Source organism: Protomyctophum bolini (genome assembly GCF_963924005.1).
Source record: "Protomyctophum bolini genome assembly, chromosome: 7".
In the NCBI taxonomy this organism is placed as follows: Eukaryota; Metazoa; Chordata; class Actinopteri; order Myctophiformes; family Myctophidae; genus Protomyctophum; species Protomyctophum bolini.
In genome coordinates, this window is record NC_137868.1 from 28026886 (window position 1) to 28050083 (window position 23198).

General features: G+C 42.9%; 1 protein-coding gene across 6 annotated transcripts in view; it reads left to right on the forward strand.

The window, feature by feature from the left end:
* Positions 1-23198, forward strand: part of LOC308317847 (protein MTSS 1-like) — an 80747-nt gene that overhangs the window by 43070 nt on the left and 14479 nt on the right. For 4 of the 6 annotated variants that reach the window (XM_080767153.1, XM_080767157.1, XM_080767154.1 and 1 more), the window contains exons 4-7: positions 10217-10301; positions 12773-12864; positions 13193-13267; positions 15575-15586. In XM_080767153.1, coding sequence (XP_080623279.1) covers positions 10217-10301; positions 12773-12864; positions 13193-13267; positions 15575-15586 — 264 coding nt within the window. The remainder of the gene's footprint in view (positions 1-10216; positions 10302-12772; positions 12865-13192; positions 13268-15574; positions 15587-23198) is intronic. The other 2 variants (XM_080767155.1, XM_080767156.1) reach the window with 1 other exon arrangement.

Consider the following 23198-nt stretch of genomic DNA (forward strand, 5'->3'; position numbering starts at 1 on the left):
GTTCCCTTATATGGTCATGTAGTCCAGTGGTTCTCTTATATGGTCATGTAGTCCAGTGGTTCCCTTATATGGTCATGTAGTCCAGTGGTTCTCTTATATGGTCATGTTGTAGTCCAGTGGTTCTCTTATATGGTCATGTAGTCCAGTGGTTCTCTTATATGGTCATGTAGTCCAGTTGTTCTCTTATATGGTCATGTAGTCCAGTGGTTCCCTTATATGGTCATGTAGTCCAGTGGTTCCCTTATATGGTCATGTAGTCCAGTTGTTCTCTTATATGGTCATGTAGTCCAGTGGTTCCCTTATATGGTCATGTAGTCCAGTGGTACCCTTATATGGTCATGTAGTCCAGTTGTTCTCTTATATGGTCATGTAGTCCAGTGGTTCCCTTATATGGTCATGTAGTCCAGTTGTTCTCTTATATGGTCATGTAGTCCAGTGGTTCCCTTATATGGTCATGTAGTCCAGTGGTTCCCTTATATGGTCATGTAGTCCAGTTGTTCTCTTATATGGTCATGTAGTCCAGTGGTTCCCTTATATGGTCATGTAGTCCAGTGGTTCCCTTATATGGTCATGTAGTCCAGTTGTTCTCTTATATGGTCATGTAGTCCAGTGGTTCCCTTATATGGTCATGTAGTCCAGTGGTTCTCTTATATGGTCATGTAGTCCAGTGGTTCTCTTATATGGTCATGTAGTCCAGTGGTTCTCTTATATGGTCATGTAGTCCAGTGGTTCCCTTATATGGTCATGTAGTCCAGTGGTTCTCTTATATGGTCATGTAGTCCAGTGGTTCCCTTATATGGTCATGTAGTCCAGTTGTTCTCTTATATGGTCATGTAGTCCAGTGGTTCCCTTATATGGTCATGTAGTCCAGTGGTACCCTTATATGGTCATGTAGTCCAGTTGTTCTCTTATATGGTCATGTAGTCCAGTGGTTCCCTTATATGGTCATGTAGTCCAGTGGTTCTCTTATATGGTCATGTAGTCCAGTGGTTCTCTTATATGGTCATGTAGTCCAGTGGTTCCCTTATATGGTCATGTAGTCCAGTGGTACCCTTATATGGTCATGTAGTCCAGTGGTACCCGGGTCAACGGTGCCGGAGATTAGCTGTCCACAGACGAACGGACACATGGACGGACGGAGTGCAAAACATACTCTCCCCATGCCTTCGGCCTGGTGGAGACAAAAATATCCGATCTACAAGCTCACAGTGCATCGCATCGCTTGTAGAATGGCTATTTCAGTCAACTTTGAAGATTTTTTTTGCCTTTCTTGTTTAAGTCTATCCTTATATTCCTCTCCTGCTGCTACACTACATGTTTTGGATGACAGCTGCCATGGACTGCACTCACACAATTCTGAGATGTACAGTATGTGTCTGCATTGGTCACACCACACCACAGCATGTGCGTGAGTGTGAGTGTGTGTGTGTGTGTGTGTGTGTGTGTGTGTGTGTGTGTGTGTGTGTGTGTGTGTGTGTGTGTGTGTGTGTGTGTGCGTGCGTCCATCCATGTGTTGCGGAGGGAAGTGTGGGCAGACGGACTTGCTGACTGTCTGTCAGCAGCTCCAGTATTGATGGATTAGAAGGTGGTTTTGGTTCCTAGGGAAACACAGCAGGCCCCAAAAACAGAGCAGACTATTCCAGGCATTGACCATGGCACCCACCTCTCATCACCATTGACTGATCCATTCATTTGGTCTTTCAAATATTATCTCACCTCTTCTAGGTTCATACATATGAACCGATTGAACCTGTTAAAAATGGGAATGCTCCTGAGTGGACTGGATCTAATAATTGAAAGACTGAAAAAATAATAATTGGGGAATTATTATTTGGGGTGTGATGTAGCATTGTAGTGACAATGTAATGTAGGTGGAACAAAGCAGTGGAGGGAATTTACAGTGCAGATATCTTAGGACAGGACAACCAGAGAATGTAGGCAGATTGGATCAAATGTTCATTGATAAATCAACAACTATAAACAATTACCCAGAATGTAGTGAATGAATGCAATGCTAGCGTGGGTGGGTGTGTTTGGGCGGCATAAATGTAACTGCAAAGACCCATATCAGCCCCTGCTCGTTGGGCCGGGCTGCACCTGTTCAGCAAGGAGGTCCTCTTTCAGGGGGGGGGGGGGGGTGTTATAGTAAACATGGAGAATTTCAAAATTAAATTGGGGCAATTAAATTGGGCGGGGGGGGGGGGGCATGAGGTGGAGAAATTCTAGGCTTATACTAGCATGTATCTATGCTGCATGGGTGGCACTTTTAAGTGTGCCAACTGCTGCTCTGTGTGTGTGTGTGTGTGTGTGTGTGTGTGTGTGTGTGTGTGTGTGTGTCATCTGTGTCATCTGTCATGTCTTGCGAACAGGCATCATTGGAATGTAGCGGTATGTGAGTCAGAATGGGAGCGTACAGCTGACTCACAGCTCTGCCACTCCACTGAGTCTTACAGCTCTTTCACCTGGAGGAGTGGCCCTAGTTGACACCATGGTGGTGTTTCCCTGCTTTTTGAAGGGGTTTCTCTTCACCTCACCAAATGGCACAAATAATTAGATCTGGTTATCTGGGAAGGAAAAAATGGATGTCGAGTCCATACCAATTTGGTCGCTGCAATCGTGTGTGTGTGTGTGCGTGTGTGTGTGTGTGTGTGTGTGTGTGTGTGTGTGTGTGTGTGTGTTTGTGTGTGTGTGCACGCTTGTGTCCCTCTCATCTTGGCGTTTTCTCTCTAATTAGCTGGTCGCCTTGTCCCTGTCCAGCTGTGTATGTGTGTGTGTGTGTGTGTGTGTGTGTGTGTGTGTGTGTGTGTGTGTGTGTGTGTGTGTGCCCAGCTGTACAGTCTGTTATCAGTGTAACCACTAGCCCTCGGTTGACGGGGAGCATCTGTTCACCATACACAGCGTTTGAGGTTTAGCTTAGCCAGCCTGTATCTGATTGAGATGTTAAAACCCCGCCCAGACCTGCTTACCCTCTTTCTATCGTATATACCCTTCCATGACTACTCCATCCCTCCTTCTCTCTCCTCCTCCTGTGTAATGACAAGGCAGAAGCTATTTAAAGGTGGAAAGAAAAGGTGGGTGGCTGTGCCGAAAATAGACTGCTCACTTGACTCTAGAGTGGACACTGTTTTCATTCTTTTGCCCTCCCTCCCCTCCACTGCCCCTCCGTATCGCGGTGGTCATTGTGGCGATGTAGACCTTCTCGTGCATTTAATGCGTAGCAGATGTGTTCCTCTGTTGGTTTACTAGAAATAGTACCATTGATCTAATTTCAGGGGAGGACACACACACACACACACACACACACACACACACACACACATAAAGTACATTAACATCAGTACTTGTGCCTGTGCTTAAAATAGTCAGAGGCCTATTATTAACAGGAAAAGTGGGGACGGGATATGGGCCACATGTTCCCAAAAATGTTTCTAGAACTGAGTTCTGTCTTATACCTGTTTCCTGGAACTGTTAAGGCTTAGCACCATTCTGATGCCGTTTCCTTATTGATTGTGTCACATAGCATAGCATAGCACATAGCATCTCAAGTATCATATTCTTTCAGCATTCTGAAATGTAATCCTGTTACATAAATAGAGACAATTGGACAATAGAGTATTCTTTACATAACATCCTGCCCTCGGCCAAACATCCTAGGTAGCAGCAGTACAGTATCTCGCCTGTGAGATGACCTAAAGCCTTTTGTGTAGTTCCATTATACAGTATGTAGTCTCTCGAGACAGACTGTTGACTCCGTCAAATTCAAAGGAAAAGAGGGCACTGTTTTTCCTTTATTTTTTGACGATGGGATATCAGATTGTACATTATGTGACAGCTGTCATGTCATTGTGTAACTTGTTTGCTAGCAATGCAAGTAAATAATACTATGACTGACTAGACTGTCTTTATGGTGATTCCAGAGCCATTAGCCTAAATATTTATGCCCATCCTATTTTTAAGGTCAGACATGCCTTGCACACACCGCTCCTGTCAGCGGAGTGTGACATTCCAAGGAACAGGCGTAAAGAGTGCTTGAGGACATAGATTTAGTTGCAAATGGCCTCACACTTTGTCTGTCTCTCGATGACACACATACAAACTCGGAATTGTAATGTCTGTCACAATGTTTAAATACCCGAACACCCCTTTAAACATGCCTATTGCATATTTGTCGCAGACCAGATGAAGACCTGTTGGGTTGAAACATTGTCCATTAAAAGTTGATCATGGGACTGTGGGAGCACCTACAGTGTGCGGATTCTCCTTCTCTGTGTATGTGTTGTTGTCCCACAGCTGTTAAAATATCTTTTGGATGTGCCTGTATCCCCTTGATTCTATTTCTAAGTGTACACATTTTCAGTGAGGATTTTAGTGTATGGTGTTTGTGAGTTGGGTTAGAAGAGTTGGCGGTACAAGGATGGGCACAAGCCTTCTGACTGAGCAGCCATGTCACACACACTCACACAGCAGCTATTTTACTGACAGTCAGCTATGCCGCCCGCACGCACGCACGCGCGCGCACACACACACACACGCACACACACACACACACACACACACACACACACACACACACACACATACACACACACACCAGAGGGATGCAACTATAGAGCTGTGTGTGTTGTGAGCGTGTGTGTGTGTGGCCAGCTACCGATGCAACTATTTCTATCCAGGGGTCAGTAGGTGTCAGACAGACGAGTAGACAGTAGTTATGAGTTAGTAGGTACTTTGTCTGGAGTCAGCGTTGTAATGCACACAATGTCAAATGTTGTAAACACAATTCATACAAATCCACTAGGGCTGCAACTAGCCATTATCTTCTTAGCAATTATTCTATTGATTACTTTATTGCATAATCGAATAATGAAGCAACTAATAAATCAATGAATCGTCATGAAGAAAAAGAAAATCCAAATCCAGTTTTTTATGATCAACCTTGTTGTGCAGTGGTGTCACGCAAAGAATATTGAAATAGTGATCTACAATATTGCTATTTTATTCAAATCTCTTCATTTTCTTAATTGAATTGAATTTGATGAACCTTTGTACCCCTAAAATCACATCACACCCCACTATGGGGTGTGCATTTATTGGCCTCCATGTGTTGGCTGGCTTGCATGCTGGCTGCAGTGTTTTCTGCAGAAGTGCATGGCTGTCAATCAGTTTAGTCTTAAACAACAGAAAGTTGAAGGTTTGCAGCCCAGCAACACTATAGGAGCTCGCGTGCACTTGCTCGTGTGCACAGTACACACACACGCACGCACACACGCACACACACACACACACACACACACACACACACACACACACACACACACACACACACACACACACACGTTTCCATGGTAACTGGCACACATAGAGGAGTCCCCATCAAGTAAGTATCCTGCTGTGAGAAGTCCCTTTTTACACATGGAATAGATAACACGGCCACATTAATGTTTCTACTGGCAAGAAAAGCACCACTTAGGTTCTGGCTTGGGGTTGCCACACACACAGTAAGACCCTGAATGTAGCAAATAAGGGTCCATTTATACTCTCACAATTAAACTGAAACTTTTTACAGAGCACCGCTGACATCTGCAGTCGTAGACGGGCCGTCTGATTTCAAAATGAACACTGGCATATTCAGTCATTGACCACAGCTGTCAAAGAGGTGTGACACGTTTGACAGAAAACAGATGTAGAAGAAAGAGCGAGAGAGGAAGAGATGGGCGTACAAGCACCAGAAAAGGCACTGGACACGCACGCACACACACGCACGCACGCACGCACGCACGCACGCACGCACGCACGCACGCACGCACGCACACACACCAAAAGCCAGTGATACGACTGGGTCTGAGACAAATTATCTGGATGCTAGTACCAAATGCCTCTCTCTCTCTCTGTTTCTCTCCGTTTATTTTGGCCTGTGTCAAACATAAACACTCATTCTTCCTCTCACATCCATGTAATCAAACAATAAGTGTCCCTGTGCCTTCATCAGCGGTATTAATGATATGTTGTACCACCCCTCCACTGAGCAGAGATGGAATGTTCCGCCGCACGTTCTCCACAGTGTGGACCAAACCACGCAGACGGGAGGGGCGTGGGGAGTTTTTTTTCTTCTGCGGTTTGTCGAAATGGCAAGAGAGGCTTCCACTAGGCATCTACAAACCACACCCATTGGAATAACAAGCACTCACAGCTAGGGAAAGAAAGATGGATGGATACAATAAATGAATGAAAGAATGAGTATAGGAGATGGTGTTATTATGACAGAGGGGCCTCTTATGGCGCACACTAACCACACCCTGTGGAAAAACAAGCACTTCACGGTGCAGGGTGAATGGTGGATAGATGGCTGGATGGAAAGAACCATTTGGAAGTCATGAATGGGCCTCAATGGGAGTGTAGTGATGCATAGTTGACGGACGGACGGACGGACGGGGGGGGTTGAACCCTGTGCCCCATGTGGAATATCCTCATTCACTATCACACCCTTGTCTTTGTAAGTGCTAGCGTTATGTATGAACCACTTTCAACTTGACATCCCTGTTTTGGTCACTTCGTTATTGTCAAAAATGTTCATTGCGACAATTTGTAAGGCTGTAGATTGGCTTTTTTTATGCATCATCGTCGTACGACAAATTAGAAATTTTGAAGTGGTTAAATTACAGAAGGACCTATAGAGAAGACGATCTTCATCTGCATTGTTTACCTGTGTGTGTGTGTGTGTGTGTGTGTGTGTGTGTGTGTGTGTGTGTGTGTGTGTGTGTGAGAGTTATAGAGTGGTCACTCACTCTCTCCCAGTGCTTGACTGACCAATGGCCACTGTTTGTATCACACAGATGAGAGAGAGAGAGAATCTACACTACATTGCGTGAATGCAAGTCATTTTACACATAATGTTTTCAGAGACCTGATACTGGCTGTGACTTTGAAACCCCCTAAAAGACCCGATGTATTCAGTTAAGCATATATGCTTTTATATTCACTGCGCATATTCTCATACATTATCCAAAGTGTTGGCTTGAGACAGATTGACATTCACAGTTCAGAGAGAGAGAGAGAGAGAGATGGAGACAGGCAGAGGGAGATTGACTGGACATTAAATCCTCTTAAAGAAGGTTGGTTTGAGACCCCGGTCTGGTGCCACACTCTTCCACTTTGACACCACAGACTATGCACCCATTCAACCTGTTCTAAACCCTGCAGCCGAGACAAGAGGGCCATTTAGTCACATTGACTGTTGTGTATCCACGTTATCCTGCATGGGGGATTCCCACAGACCCTACGCAGTCAAACCGCGTTCATTTCACTTGGATCGGCATCTGACCCAAATGTAACCAAATGGACCTGCGAGGGTCCATTTGATTTGATTCTGTTACATTTTGTCAGAGTTACAAATGGATACATTATCACTGAGGATTTTAATGTGCACGGTTACAGTTGGAATGTTTTTTGTTATGTTGGGAATTCTTTGGACCCGCTTGCCTCCCCTGACTAGCCAAAATAAAAACATTGGTGTTTTCTGTTTTAAATAAATCTTGGACTAGGCTTTTTAGAGGGGGGGGGGACTGTTTTATTTGTACATCTACATTTTTTGAGGGGCCTACTATGCCCAGCGTTGTGTGTTTGTGTGTACCACATTTGTGATGATTTGATTGGCTGAGCACGGAATGTGGCGATGTATGATGATACATCACACAAGTGTGATTTGTCTTTCTTACTCAGTACTAGGTCAATATAGGGTATGAGATATATCTATATGATTCATTTATTTGAAATATTGTGGTTGTGGTTGTGTTCCTGAGGTTGCCCTGACCACGTCCCTCCTGGTGGTACGAGGCAGTGTGGCGTTGGTGTCCAAGGATGACTTTCCAGATCAGCGATACCACAAATCTGTGTGTGAGTGGGCGAGTGTGTGAGTGTGTGAGTGTGTGTGTGTGTGTGTGTGTGTGTGTGTGTGTGTGTGTGTGTGTGTGTGTGTGTGTGTGTGTGTGTGTGTGAGTGCGCTCTCGTGCATGCAGCGTGTGTTGTAAACTATCAGACATTTTGATGCGAGTGTGTATCAGTGCAGTCCCTGCTTTATGTACACACACACACACGCACACGCTCGTGCATGCATGCACACACACAGCAACATGTCAGCACTCATCTCACAGATTCTTTGAAATATGAATATACTCTCTCACACATGGAACAGAACATCACACACACTGTTACCTACTGTATACATGCACAGTGCGTCATACACACACTGTCTCTCTTCCTCTCTCTCACACACACACACACACACACACACACACACACACACACACACACACACACACACACACACACACACACACACACACAGCAGTGTTGTCAGTCCAGCAGAGAATCAACCCAGTCATACTGAGCAGCAAGACAATGGTTCTGTCAATCAACGTCAGGTTTTTGTGCTTAGCCTCCCAGCTAGTGGTCTTTCAGCGGCTCCACTGTGGACAATCAGCTTGTTAGAATCACCAATATAGTCTCCAGCGCATTCTCTAGGCGCTGTCCCAAGATCTCTGTGTCAAAGTACGCTAATGAAAGAATTGCAACCTTCCTTCTTCAAATATACAAATGTTAACTTTTAGGCACATAAGTAAAAGTATGCCAAAACCAGTAGACAGAAGTCCAGTTATTACCCGCCCCAGTGCTAAAACGTTATCTTTCCACCCCTGTACTGAAAATGGATTCCTGCACTACAGCCACCTACAGTCTTGTAATGATGGTGGATTACTGTACTTAAGTCTAATGTATGATGAAAAAAAAAAATACAAATGCAACCTTCTGCAGCTGTTGGGACTGGGAGCTGGATAAGCTAGCTGACTTCCTACCTCATCTTCAATATTCTTACTATTGTGTCACCAGTGAAAATGCTCTGTCTGTGAAGTCACAGACAGAGCATTTTCCCCTTTCCACAGTTTCCAGCATGAGTTAATTAATTAAAACAACTAGCCATCTGTCTCATCTCAGTGACCTCTGTCACTCATCACAGAGTTGAGACATGTTTATCTGAACCATGGTGTGAAACCTCACATTTGACCTCAATGTTCCTTTCTCCTCTCTCTCTCTCTCTCTCTCTCTCTCTCTCTCTCTCTCTCTCTCTCTCTCTCTCTCTCTTTTTTTGTCACATCTGTCACCGTGCTGTGATTGCATGTTAGGAATATTCTCATGGAGACGTCTTTTTGACCTGCAATGTTTCATTGTGTTTCTGTCTCCACAGTCTCCTTTTTGCCACCAAGTTGTAGAAGTTTATCCATCCAGTCCCCATTCATGATTATCGGCCTGGCCGTTATTTAACATTTTAGAACATTACTCTCTGCAATTGGGGGGGGGGCACACGCTTAGCAGCCTATGTGCCCGGACCGCTACGCTAGCCGCCCAGCCATGGAGCCAATTCTTTACCACTTTCAACCTGATGTCACTGTTTTTGGTCATATCATTGGACGTGAAATCTTTCAAAAGTTTTCAAGTTTCTTTTATTTTTTTTATTTTATCCATTTTATATCCAAAATGATATTATTATTAAATATTATATTTCTTAAATAGAACGTTTGACTTTGCAAACTATTGGTCAAAACATAATCGGTTGTCTAGGACTCAAAAATGTGGCATTGGTCAGTCTCAGTTGACACTGGCCTGTGTGGTATGTGTGCATGTCTGGCACACAAAGCAGCTCATTCACTAACCCATACCACTGCATGTTCCTAATGGACTCCTAGCTGCAATGTACATGTACATGTACAATGTACTGCATTCAGCTGCACAGTATTGAACATGATCTGTCTGATTATTTATGGATGGATGGACGGATGAATGAAGGATCATGGATAGATGAATAGAGGAATGGATTGATTGATGGAGGGATGGGTAAATGGATGGATGAATCATTGGATGGATGGATGATGGATTAGGGAAGGTGTACTTTACTTTCCCTCCTGCAGAATACACCTCTCGGTGGTCACTGATCAAATGAGCCGAGTTATAGACCTGGACTTGTAGTTCTAGGCTACACAGAATGGTATTCCCCTTTAAATGAGGGACAGATGGATGGATGGATACCTGTAGAGATGAAACAAGGGACATATAGATGGAACGATAGATGGATGAAGTTATGTCACTGCCCCATTCATTCATTCAAGACTCATGGTTATGTAGTGCTTGTGTTATTTATAATATTGTTGTGTTGTTTGCATTTCAGGTGGGACCAGAGACATTGGCTCTGCATTGACCAGGATGTGCATGAGACACCGCAGCATAGAGTCCAAACTCAAGCACTTCTCAATGTAAGGAACACTCTTCTCTTCTCTTCTCTTCTCTTCTGTTCACTTCTGTCCTCATCTGCCCTCAGCTTTTCCCTGCTGTCCACTCCATCTCTACGGTCTATGTAGAATGAATCCATGTCTTCTTTCAAACATATGAAATTACAGCAAAATCAGATTTTGTTTGTCCAGTCCTGTCTCTTACTACATGCTGACATGATCAGATTATATATATATATAAACAGAATCAGATTAATATGCAGATAAAATCAAAATCAAGGGCGTGTGTGTGTGTGTGTGTGTGTGTGTGTGTGTGTGTGTGTGTGTGTGTGTGTGTGTGTGTGTGTGTGTGTGTGTGTGTGTGTGTGTGTGTGTGTGTGTGTGTGTGTGTGTGTGTGTGTGTGTGTGTGTGTGTGTGTGTGTGTGTGTGTGTGTGTGTGTGTGTGTGTGTGTGTGTGTGTGTGTGTGTGTGTGTGTGTGTGTGTGTGTGAGAGAGAGAGTGAGAGTGGGAGATATATTTCTCTTTGACATTGTAGACGCTTGTGTAGAATGTCAGCCAGGCAGACCAATAGTCTCTTTCCCAGCATTCCACTACACAGGAACATTCCGCGCACACACGCACGCACGCACACACGCACGCACACACAGACGCTGAGGGCTCTCTAATTTCGGGTGGCATTTCAGTCGAGATTCCAGTTGGATCTCCATAGCAGGACAGCAAACTGAGGGGGTATGACTATGGTCACACACACACACACACACACACTCACACACACACACACACACACACACACACACACACACGTGTGCACACACACACACACACACACACACACACACACACACGTCTCACACACACACACACGCATCACACACACACACTCCTTGAAAAAATATCTATGGGTGGGAGTCTAATTTTAGTCTCCTTCTCTAAGCCTGCAGCTGCCCAGCTCTCACACTTCCTTAGACAGACAGACAGACAAACACGCACATACACACGCATGCACGCCCGGTCGCCCGCGCACACGTGCACGCACGCATGTCGCACGCACGCACACAGTGAGAAAACTGGTCTTGGAATGGGCACAGTTGGGTAATGATTGACAGACATGACTGCAAACAACAACCCACTTACTTCCCTCTGTTTCTCATATTCTCTCTGTCTCCCTCTCTCCCCCCCACCTCCCCCTGTCTGTCTCTCTCTCTGTCTGTCTGTCTGTCTGTCTAGTACTGTGCAAATTGGCGCAACCTACTAATGATTGACAGACGAGACTGTGGAGTGTATAGACAGACAGACACACACACAGACATCGGAACTAATTTTGTGGTAGTCGGATTGTCTGATTATTAACTGGCTGAATAAAGAGACAAGATAATAAATGTCATTATATCTTTACCCTGAGGCTGTATGACACAAGCTAAACCATTAATACCTGAGGCCCATTCTAAAAATGTCTTCTAAATTCTATTCCTTTTCTGAAAAATGTATGCCGCTATGAGTGGTGCTCAAACCTTTTCATGTCAAGGACCCCCAATATGTATTCGGCCACGGACCCACAAATATTTTTTTCCAGGGACCCCCAGAAGCAAAGATTAGAGTAAGAAAATGTTTAGAAAATAGAGAGACGATCCGGGCACTCAAGAGGAGGAAAGCCTTTATTAAATTAATTATTATTAATTTCGACCATTAACTGGTCTTCATCAGGGCAAAAATGAAGCACATCACCAAACACACTCCTTATACAGTATAGCAACAAGAAACACCGCTTTGCAACGAGGCAATTAGCAGGTGTAGCATAAAAAAACATTCCAAGATTTGAAAAAAAAAAAACAAGCTTGCAAGTGAAGCGCTGTGAGCTTGTATATCTGCTATAACAGTCAAATCTAAAATGACACAGAGTCTTTCCTGGTATTCATGGGTTAACTAAGATACAAGACTTTATTGTTCCACCTCATCTTGATGAATTTACTACCATAGATTTGTCTTAGCAAGAAGTTGGCCATCACACCGTCCGCAACATAGTCAGAAAAGACATACAGTCAAAATACAACATCCTTTTAGATTTGGTAGGAGTGGAGCTTTTCTATTATCACCTTGTCCACAGTCGGTGTGCCGTGAGACACGTCCAGGTGTGCCTTGGGATTTTGTGACAACCACACATTATTATTGGAATATGTTTCAAAAAAATGTAATATGTTTTTTACTGTAATGTGGACTTTGTGTGCTCTCATTTCCCAATACAGAGGCAAATTATGTACCCTACAAATATATAAGCGGGCATCCTTATTTAGTGCATGCCACATTATAGACACAAATGTTCAAGAATATTAAAAACAGCCGATCTACAAGCACCATGTAGATCTGCTGTTTTTGCTCTAAATACACATTGAGATGTTGAGTGCTTTAGAACGTCATCACATGTGCGTCACACACATTTCTGAGGCTTCACAACCTGTGTAACTGTGTGTTGTTGCTGTGTCCCCTCCCTGTGCAGGGCCTTTCTGGACTGTCTCATCAACCCCTTGCAGGAGCAGATGGAGGAATGGAAGAGAGGAGCCAATACTCTGGACAAGGACCATGCCAAAGGTAGGTGCTACGTACCGTAGATACGCACATGCATTCATATGCAAATGTGCACACACACACGCATGCATGCGTATCTATACACACACACATGCGCACACACATATGCGCACGCACGCACGCGCGCACACACACACACACACACACACACACACACACACACACACACACACACACACACACACACACACACACACACAGTATATGACTCAATAATCATTTCCAATCATCTTTAGTTTATATTAGGCAATATCTACCCATCTTAAAAGAGCACACAATCAGTCTTTCTCTGTTTTGCTCTTATCTTAATTCCTTTTTGTCTCCCATTCAGAGTACAAGAGGGCTCGGCAGGAGATTAAGAAGAAGTCCTCAGACACCCTGAAGCTTCAGAAGAAAGCTAAAAAAGGTAAAAACTGCCTGTGGTTTAACACCACATTGTTTACTCAATTTATGTGCACAGAAACTCTATGTATCAGTAACCCCAGTTATTTAAACGAGTGTGCGAAGTGAATCGCACACCTGTGATCTAGAACCAGTGTTCTAGATCACAGGTTGCCAACATGGAGTCCAAGGCTCTCCAGGGGTCCTTAGGAGTTTACAGCCTATAATTTTATTGATAATTACAAACCAAATTGAGCCTGTTACGGGTCTGTAACTTTGAGAGTGTGCACCTTTACAGGTCAATTTGGCTCCATTTGTACACAATTCTTAGTGTTAAATGAACAATTCTAGATGGTAGATTGGGGTCCTAGAGATACAAATTCTGTCAAACCGTTGGTCCTTGAACAACGCAACACAAAAGCATTGTCCATAGTGTTTTATTATCCCAGTTTGCACCTGGGGTTTTGGTCATGTTCTTGTACAAATGAATCAGACAGCAACTTTCAGCTGTAGTAATGTGTTTGAACAGTATGCAACTGGATTAGTGTTAGAAACTGCCAAACTATTAACCTCTTATAATAGTAGTAGTAATAGTATTCTTATTTTCCAAAATTACAATGTTGAATAGGTTTCAGGGGCCTACGGGTGCTGACACAAATCAAATCACTGAATCTTTTAATTCAAGCAAATAAAGTTAAACAAGCTGACAGTGGAGATACACGGCTTTCATCCCTTCAGCAGTGATGCTATGTGGAGGAGAATGTTCCAGGATGATTAGCCATGTACAGGTCCAGTAGGCTAAACATTACCTTACTTGGTAAACAGCTCACTTGGAAGGCTGGAAGGCCCTTTTCTGTTAAGATTCCCGTTGGCTCGAGCTGTAGACATGTGTTTACCTACTGTACCTAGAGGGGAAATACCAGAGACGAGAGAAATCAGATACAAAGTGTGAATAAAACCTGATACCCCCACGGTAAAATCTAGGTTAATTTAACCTTGAAAGTGTAATAAATGGACCCTTACAGGTCCTTTTTCTTCCTCACCTAATTTTCTAGTATATTCTTATTGAGAGCTGTCTAGAATGTGTTATGTATGTTGAATCATGTACCGTATGTCCTCTGAGTAGACAATCTGTATGTCCCAAAAAGTACACCACTAACAAGGAATTGCACCGCTCAGCTGACACTGATCTGCCAATCACAGTCCCCTCAAAAGTAGACCAGACCAGCTCATTCTTGGGGCTGTGTGGGCATTGCTCAAAAATATTATGCATATGAATGTACAGTAGCCCAATGTAAAGATGGAGCAAAGTAATGTTTTCAATTTACATTCTAAGATGTAGGCCTAAAACTCACATTAGCATGTTAATATAGCACTGGTAGAGCATTGGTCAAGATATGGGCCCTACTGTATCTTGCGCGCCGCCCTTGCACACTAAAATTATTTGTGAGCTTAGATCGGCTATTTGAACTATTACAAAAATAAAGGAAAAGAAAAGAAAATGGTAAAAAAGGAAAAGAAGGTCCGGGGATAAGGGGTAGGGCACTGGCAACAATAGGGCCCTATAGTCTTACGCTGATCACATATCACCTCACAGTGATACCCTCATGGATAAAAAACAGGTTAAGATTTTTCATTTCTAGTCGCATGTTCACTGGAAGTAGACATTTCTTTCTACCTTATATAATGCAATGGGTTTAGTCGACGTGAGCCAGTTTTTTTCCCCTCTACTATTCACATGCTGGCACTGTTAAACAAGACCTGTGCCATGTGTTTCACTGTCTGTAGTCAACATGGTAACAGTCTAGACAGTTACCATGTTGCCCAACAGGTTTTTCTACCGGGGCTTGAAGCTAATTATGGAGGATGTGTCTGGCTTTTGATGCTGTCGACACTTAAACATATCTAATAAGAAGTACAATACCTTCATACGTCTGATAGGCTAGGGCTGTGCGATATGGACAAAATCTAGTATCTCATTGTTTTGGATGCTACAACACGGGACGTGATGTTATGCTTCCTCTAACATTACGTCCCATGTTTTATGATTCCTTTATATGGATATTGTGGATTCGTAAGGCACTACTGTAATGCAGCCTTTAAAATCAGGACAACCCAAAAGACAACTGATATTTAAAATACTACACGATATCTAGTCTCGCATCACAATATCGATAATACCATATAATATTGATATATGGCCCAGCCCTACTTCAGCCATGTTTGAAATTGCGTAGTGTTTGGGCTGGCTTTCAACTGACTTGGCTCTTTCTTCTCTCTTCATTCCTGTTTGGTTTGGATTCTTCCTCCTCTCCTTATGCATGTGCTGCAGCCGATGCTATAGGTAAGTCTGTCTGGGGGATAGACTGACCTCTAATACAGAGGTTATGGCTTATATTTATAGACTAGTAACATAGTACATAGTCAAGTCTGATTGCTAATTTAAGTGTGAAAGTGTTCAAATGAACTGATGAAAACGTAGAGGATGCTGCTTCATTGGTTCAGTTCATTCCTGTCTATGTGTTGTCCCTCTGTTCTGTTTGACTCACCTACACACGTGTGTGTGCGTGCATACAGTATGTGTGAGAGAGGGAGATGTCTGTGTCTTGTGAGTGTGTTTTTCTGACCTTGAAGTCCAACTTCACTGAACAGCCTGTGACTTAACCCAGCATATTGGTCATGTGGAAGCTGAAGCAGGTGTGTGTGTGTGTGTGTGTGTGTGTGTGTGTGTGTGTGTGTGTGTGTGTGTGCAGAAATGTATGTGTGCTTGTGAACATGCAAATGTGAATGTGTGCACACACACACACACACACACACACGCGCATGGAATTGTGTGTACACAGCTGTGCGTGTGTGCATGTGTGAATACACATGGCCAGAGCAGTTTGACCCTTTTTCAAAGTCACCCTGCCTGCCATCAGACCAGCTGTATCTGCACCAGATATGCATGCTCATCAGTATTACGTCACTTATTGCGATCTCTGAAAGTTTAGGTTGGGACATAACATTAATATTTATTCATGATACAGAAGGACAAGACTTAAGAGACACACACACACACACACACACACACACACACAGTCACACACACACACACACACACACACACACACACACACACACACACACACACACACACACACACACACGTGACCGTAATACTGTGTAACCTAATCCATCGACATCGAACTCCTCCCCTTGCACACCCACATCTCATACACATTTCTGTTGATAACGGAGGAATTTGTTTCTCTCCTCTTCGTTGCCCCTGTTGGTGTTTCTGAGTTGCCGATGGACTCATGAACCAGCCTGTTTAGCAGGGGGAATCAATCCCACAGCTGCTTATCTAGACTCACTGACCTACAGTCTAACTACCACTCCTCCACACATAATCTAAGCACGTGCATGCATGTGTGCGTGTGTATGTATGTGTGTGTGTGCGTGTGTGTGTACGTGGCAGACACTGAGACAGACGCACTCTTGTACCCTCCTACGTGAGACTGTTATCAATATGCTTCAGTGTTTCCTCAGAACAATGTGTTTTTGTGGTGCTGGGTATTTTGGGCGGGAACCCCTTTTGGTGTTAGCATTATGTAATGCTTTAGCTATTGAAAAATAGCAGATCTACAAGCTCATAGATCTACAAGCTCGTAGCGCGCCACTCAAGCTTGTAGATCTATGAGCTTGTAGATCTGCTATTTTTGAAAAATCGAAGAACCACTGACATAGAAACATAGCTTTTTCAGAAAACTGTCAGGATGTAGAAGACATTTTTTTAATCTGAACTCAGGTCAAAATGGGATAATGAAACACTGGCTGACAGTCTGTTGGTCACTAATAACAGACCTCCTCATCAGCCCACTCCATTTCTAAAGATGTACAAAAAAAGAATAATACATAAATATAATCTCTTTGCCACTCATAGTGAGGTGGTGATGAGCAGTAGCTGTAGCTGTAGCTGCAGCAGTAGCTGATGAGCAGTAGCTGTATTATAAGGGGAATGCGGTCCCGGACATGTTTCAGTTTGGTGGACCTGAATTCGTGATCAAAATGCTGTGGAAGAAGTAGTCTTAATTCACTTTGCTGGAATGAGACCTTTAGCCCGTACCCACGGCAGGGCCAAACAGGCACAGTAGCATTTCCATTTGGGTTCGGTAAGTTCTGTTAGGCATGGAATGGAGCGGTTGCAAATAGGGCTCAGTCCTGGTTTGATAACCGTGATCAACATATCTGAGTACCAAAGGGACTTAAAGGGATAGTTCACCCAAAACCTTTTGGTTTGTATTTGTCGCATTCTAATAATTTGATGACCAGCGGTAGAGTCACCTGTATGTCTCCATATATGGAACCACTGCTACTTAATAGAATAGGTTTTCATTGATTTGTTTCTGATTCGTTGACCATCCTGGGATACATAGAGCATGCAAAGCAAATAGTAAGTTAGACACAGTAATCAAACGATTGATTGATTGATTGATTGGTTGATTGATTGATTGATTCTGTTTTGACTGTTGCTGCTACAGTATGATGCCTGGATTTCCCACCAGGTTTATCTTGCCTTGTCTAAAACAATCAGACACACACACACACACACACACACATAAACACGCTTCCACATGTGCTTAACGTACTAGACCGACACAATTGCCAATGTTTGGCGTCATTTGTTGTCACTTTAGTTTTTCATAGGAACATCCTAATCCTAAATCCAGTTGCACTGCTATTTGAACCATGAATAATAACCGTTCACACGAGACCGACCTCATTACAGTCTCGGCACAATCATTGGGTAGGAGCCTTTTATGGGTACCTGTGACAGTTCCCAGGATGAATTCCCACTGAAATGTATTTTATTTGTATTAGCAGAAGTTCAGAACATTAAGGTACTGTAAGCTCCTTGGGGTGTGTGTGTATAATTATAGAGTTAATCAAATCAGCCTCCATTTCACTACCAACAGGCCAACCAGAGAAGACATGACATAAGTACCTGGATCGTCTGGTTTCCAGCGCTGCACAGGAGCTGTTTGTACATGCATTGGTAGATCGGGCCCAAGAATATAGGGAATAGACATATGTTTGAAGGAGGAATTAGCATTTTTAAGACAGGAGCCTGTCAACGGGTGCAGTGTTTGACCTTTGAACAAGCCTCAAAGTGTTTTTGGTTAGGAGGGAAAGAGGAAGTAGCAATCTTGGCCTTGTCATTCACACACTGTGTTGCATACACAGCCTCTCACTCACACACACACACACACACACACACACACACACACACACACACACACACACACACACACACACACACACGCACACACTAGGGCAACACTGTCAGACATGCTGTGACATAACAGCAGTTTATGTCCAGCGCTAACAACCCCTGTGCTTTCCCACAGGCTGTCATTTAATGCCTGTAACCCTGTGCATTGTCTGTAATGAGCACAGTACACAACATTATGCCAGCTCACTGGTGGGGATTCAATTGTGGGTCCTCTATGGGTCAAATATAATATCAGACGTTTAGACTGAGAGGAAATCCTCAATGCTCCTTTTCAGACTTTAATCACTGCCCTTGAGCAAGGCACTTTTACCCTAATTGTTTCAATGCTTCCCAGTGGCCAGTTGTGCATGGTTGCGGTTGTTTGTGCACGCACACACACATAACCTTGTGTGTAGCCCTTCACACACCGCCAGGCCACTGCTCCTTGTCAGCCTGGATTGAAAAGAGTTTTATTACTCATGGCAACGTTGAGTTCCCTGAGCCAGAAGGTGAATATCTAATAAATGTCACCGAGCTGCTGCTGCTGTGTGGGTTCACAGTTTAGTTCGTTGATATAATCCCATATGGAAAAAAAAATACTAAATTTGTATATGTTTTACATGAAACTTGTAGTTAATATATATGACAGTCAAAGCAGATATAAGATCCATAGTATTTTTTTGTAAAGTGAAACTTATATAATTTTGTCATTTATATGAACTATATAAAACAGTCAAAGCACATATAAGATCCATAGTATTTTTTTGTAAAGTGAAACTTATATAATTTTGTCATTTATAGGAACTATATAAAACAGTCAAAGCACATATAAGATCCATAGTATTTTTTTGCAAAGTGAAACTTATATAATTTTGTCATTTATAGGAACTATATAAAACAGTCAAAGCACATATAAGAGCCATAGTAAGTTTTTGTAAAGTGAAACTTATATAATTTTGTCATTTATAGGAACTATATAAAACAGTCAAAGCACACATAAGAGCCATAGTAAGTTTTTGTAAAGTGAAACTTATATAATTTTGTCATTTATAGGAACTATATATAACAGTCAAAGCACATATATAGAGCCATAGTAAGTTTTTGTAAAGTGAAACCTATATAATTTTGTAACTTATAAGAACTATATGTGACGGTAAATCGACATACAATATTCTTAGTAAATTAGTATAAATTGAAATATATATGAACTTATAAATAATTACTGCAGTAAATCCACATACAAAATCCTTAGTAATTGTGTGTTGTCAAACTTGTAGAGTTGGGCAAACATCAGTGAAACCAAAATCTGATAGGATATTGTATAGAAACCATACAATACAGGCCATGTATGTCACAGAGACATCCAAATTAAACAAAACCTAATCTTACAATGAAATAACATGAGATGACAAAATAATGAGTTGTATTCCCTTTTACATTTTATGACTCCTACATTATTTAAGATCCCCCCACCCAGTTCCCCCCCAGCCAGTGTCCTCCCCAGCCAGTGACTCCCCCAGTGTGACACCCCCCACCCAGTGCCCCCCAGCCAGTGTCCCCCCAGTGTGATGCCCCCCCCCAGCCAGTGTCCTCCCCAGCCAGTGTCCCCCCAGTGTGACACAAGCCCCCAGTGCCCCCCCAACCAGTGCCCCCCCCTCAGCCAGTGCCCCACCAGCCAGTGTCACCACCAATGTCCCCCCATGTACCTCCCAATGCATTTTTTTTTATACTGCTATGGTAACTTATAAGAATCTTCTAAAAAAAACAAAAAACATAAAGAGAGCATATCAAACACTTCACATATGTCAGGATGTGTCTGGGTAGCTCAGTCGGTAGAGCTCTCGCCTTAAGACCACAAGTTCGTGGGTTCGATCCTTGGCACTGGCAACTCAGCGTATGAGTAACACAGCTTGGGTGCGGCAAGTGATGCGGGAAGAATTGGGAGTTGATGGTATAGTAGGTGTGGTGCTCTATCTCAGCAACTCTCTCCCAGGGGTCTATAGCGCATATGTTTTTTATACCTATCATACACTTCACATATAAAAACGTATATATAGTCATAGATAAAACATATGTTTTTTTTACAACTATAAGGTATAATGTATTGGCTGATTTTATAACAATGTTATAAAAATCATATAAAAGAAGCATACTTTTCTTGTAAATTAAATGGTTACAAACTATAAAATACATACTATAATGGTATTTTCTTTATATATGGAAAGGATATATCTCATATAATTTAAAACTACAAACATTGTATGGAACATGTAAGGAAAATACAGTTTGCCATGTACTTACCTCATAGATCACATACATGTTGTTTACTTGATTCATACATGATTCACTTTATTGTCTTATATGAGGATTGTATGAAAGGTGCCACTTTCAAGAGTTCACATATAAAATCTAGTATGTACTTTACATGACATACATGTAAATGACATACATAAAAAATGTAAATACTTACTATTGGAGGCAACAGGACAACATATATGTTTCTTCTACTTTTTTTTCCATATGGGATGGCCTAACAACTGTGATTTGGTTGACAGCGTTTGCCCCTGAGCAGGCATGTTTTAACACAGCTGACCTCAGTAAGAACTGCTCCCTGAGTGTTGATATTTGGTGTTACTTTCAAGCAGTTAAAAGTAATTGAGCCAAAAAGTGATTTCTTTTGTTATTTGCCCTTCAGGAAGACTTTGAAACTGATGCAGTAAGAGGGTGTTTTGTAAAGCACTATCCCTCCAACACAAAAGTTTGATAGTGGTCATGATAACATCAGGAGCATTTGATTTCAAGGCACCCAAGGACACTGTATGAAAACAAAAACAACACAGACATTGGTATTTGACCCCTTCTCGGTCATGATCGAGTCTTCAGTAGCTCAGTTCCTCCAAAACCACCTTGGTTACACTGAGAATACACTTCTTCTGCCAAACGGCAAACTACTGGGAGAGAACACCAAATTGCAGAATACTCCCTCAGTGCACTGCGTATGCCAGCGAGACACCACAGCATAGCTTGCCTTTATGACTTCAAAGACTATGTATCCACTGCAGGGCCAAGTGAGGCTTACAGGCTTACAGATGCAATTTGACACTAACAGTGCCATTAAAACCTTGATGGACTCTGGTTCAAATTGCAGTGTTTATCTCCAGGGGTCTGAGCACCATTAGTTTGCATTAGAATTCACATCAGTTTGTGAATTTCTTCTGGCAACAAACTAGTAAAATGATCCCAGTAATGAGCCATATGTCTCAGCCTGTAGTGGTACCCAGACTAGTACTGGCTGGCCCTGTTCGGCCCTGCGGATGGAACCAGGCTTTTAGACCTTCTACGTATGTCCTTCTCCGCTCCGGATAGCTCTCCAGAAAACCTCATACAGACTAATTATATACTTGTCTGCTTGAAAGGCCTCCTTTGAATTGTGTCGCAAGTAGCCTATAGAGAAAAACTGAAACTGTATGCTGTAATTTCAACTTTCCGCTCTGGCTTCCACGGCCCATCTCCTCCCATGATATTCGCCACGTTGTTTTTATAGAAAGAGACTGCCGTAAACACAAACATAACTCGCATTCTTGAGAAAGCGCCGGCTGCAGACATGAAACCAAACTTGGTAAATGTTTGGATTCCCTCGCTGTGGAAACACTTCAGTCTTGTTTTGTGAATGACCTCAATGCAGACGTACAGTAGGCTCTGTTCACACAAGACCGGTAATACCTGGATATGTCCAGTGATCTGTACCAACCACTGACATCATTACTGGATATGTCCCGTGATCTGTACCAACCACTGACATCATCACTGGATATGTCCTGTGATCTGTACCAACCACTGACATCATCTGTACCAACCACTGACATCATTACTGGATATGTCCCGTGATCTGTACCAACCACTGACATCATTACTGGATATGTCCCGTGATCTGTACCAACCACTGACATCATCACTGGATATGTCCTGTGATCTGTACCAACCACTGACATCATCTGTACCAACCACTGACATCATTACTGGATATGTCCCGTGATCTGTACCAACCACTGACATCATTACTGGATATGTCACCTGATCTGTACCAACCACTGACATCATCTGTACCAACCACTGACATCATTACTGGATATGTCACCTGATCTGTACCAACCACTGACATCATTACTGGATATGTCACCTGATCTGTACCAACCACTGACATCATCACTGGATATGTCCTGTGATCTGTACCAACCACTGACATCATCACTGGATATGTCCCGTGATCTGTACCAACCACTGACATCATCTGTACCAACCACTGACATCATCACTGGATATGTCACCTGATCTGTACCAACCACTGACATCATCTGTACCAACCACTGACATCATTACTGGATATGTCCTGTGATCTGTACCAACCACTGACATCATCTGTACCAACCACTGACATCATCACTGGATATGTCGCCTGATCTGTACCAACCACTGACATCATCTGTACCAACCACTGACATCATCACTGGATATGTCGCCTGATCTGTACCAACCACTGACATCATCACTGGTCTGAAATCCCGCAACAAAAATCTGCCATGTCTGTAATTTGTACATTCTCCATCTCTATTGACCTACGTGAAGGCGAGGGGATCAGGCCGAGTGTATTTACGTCACCTTCCTTTACTGAAGCTTGTTGTGTATACACAGTGAAATTTGG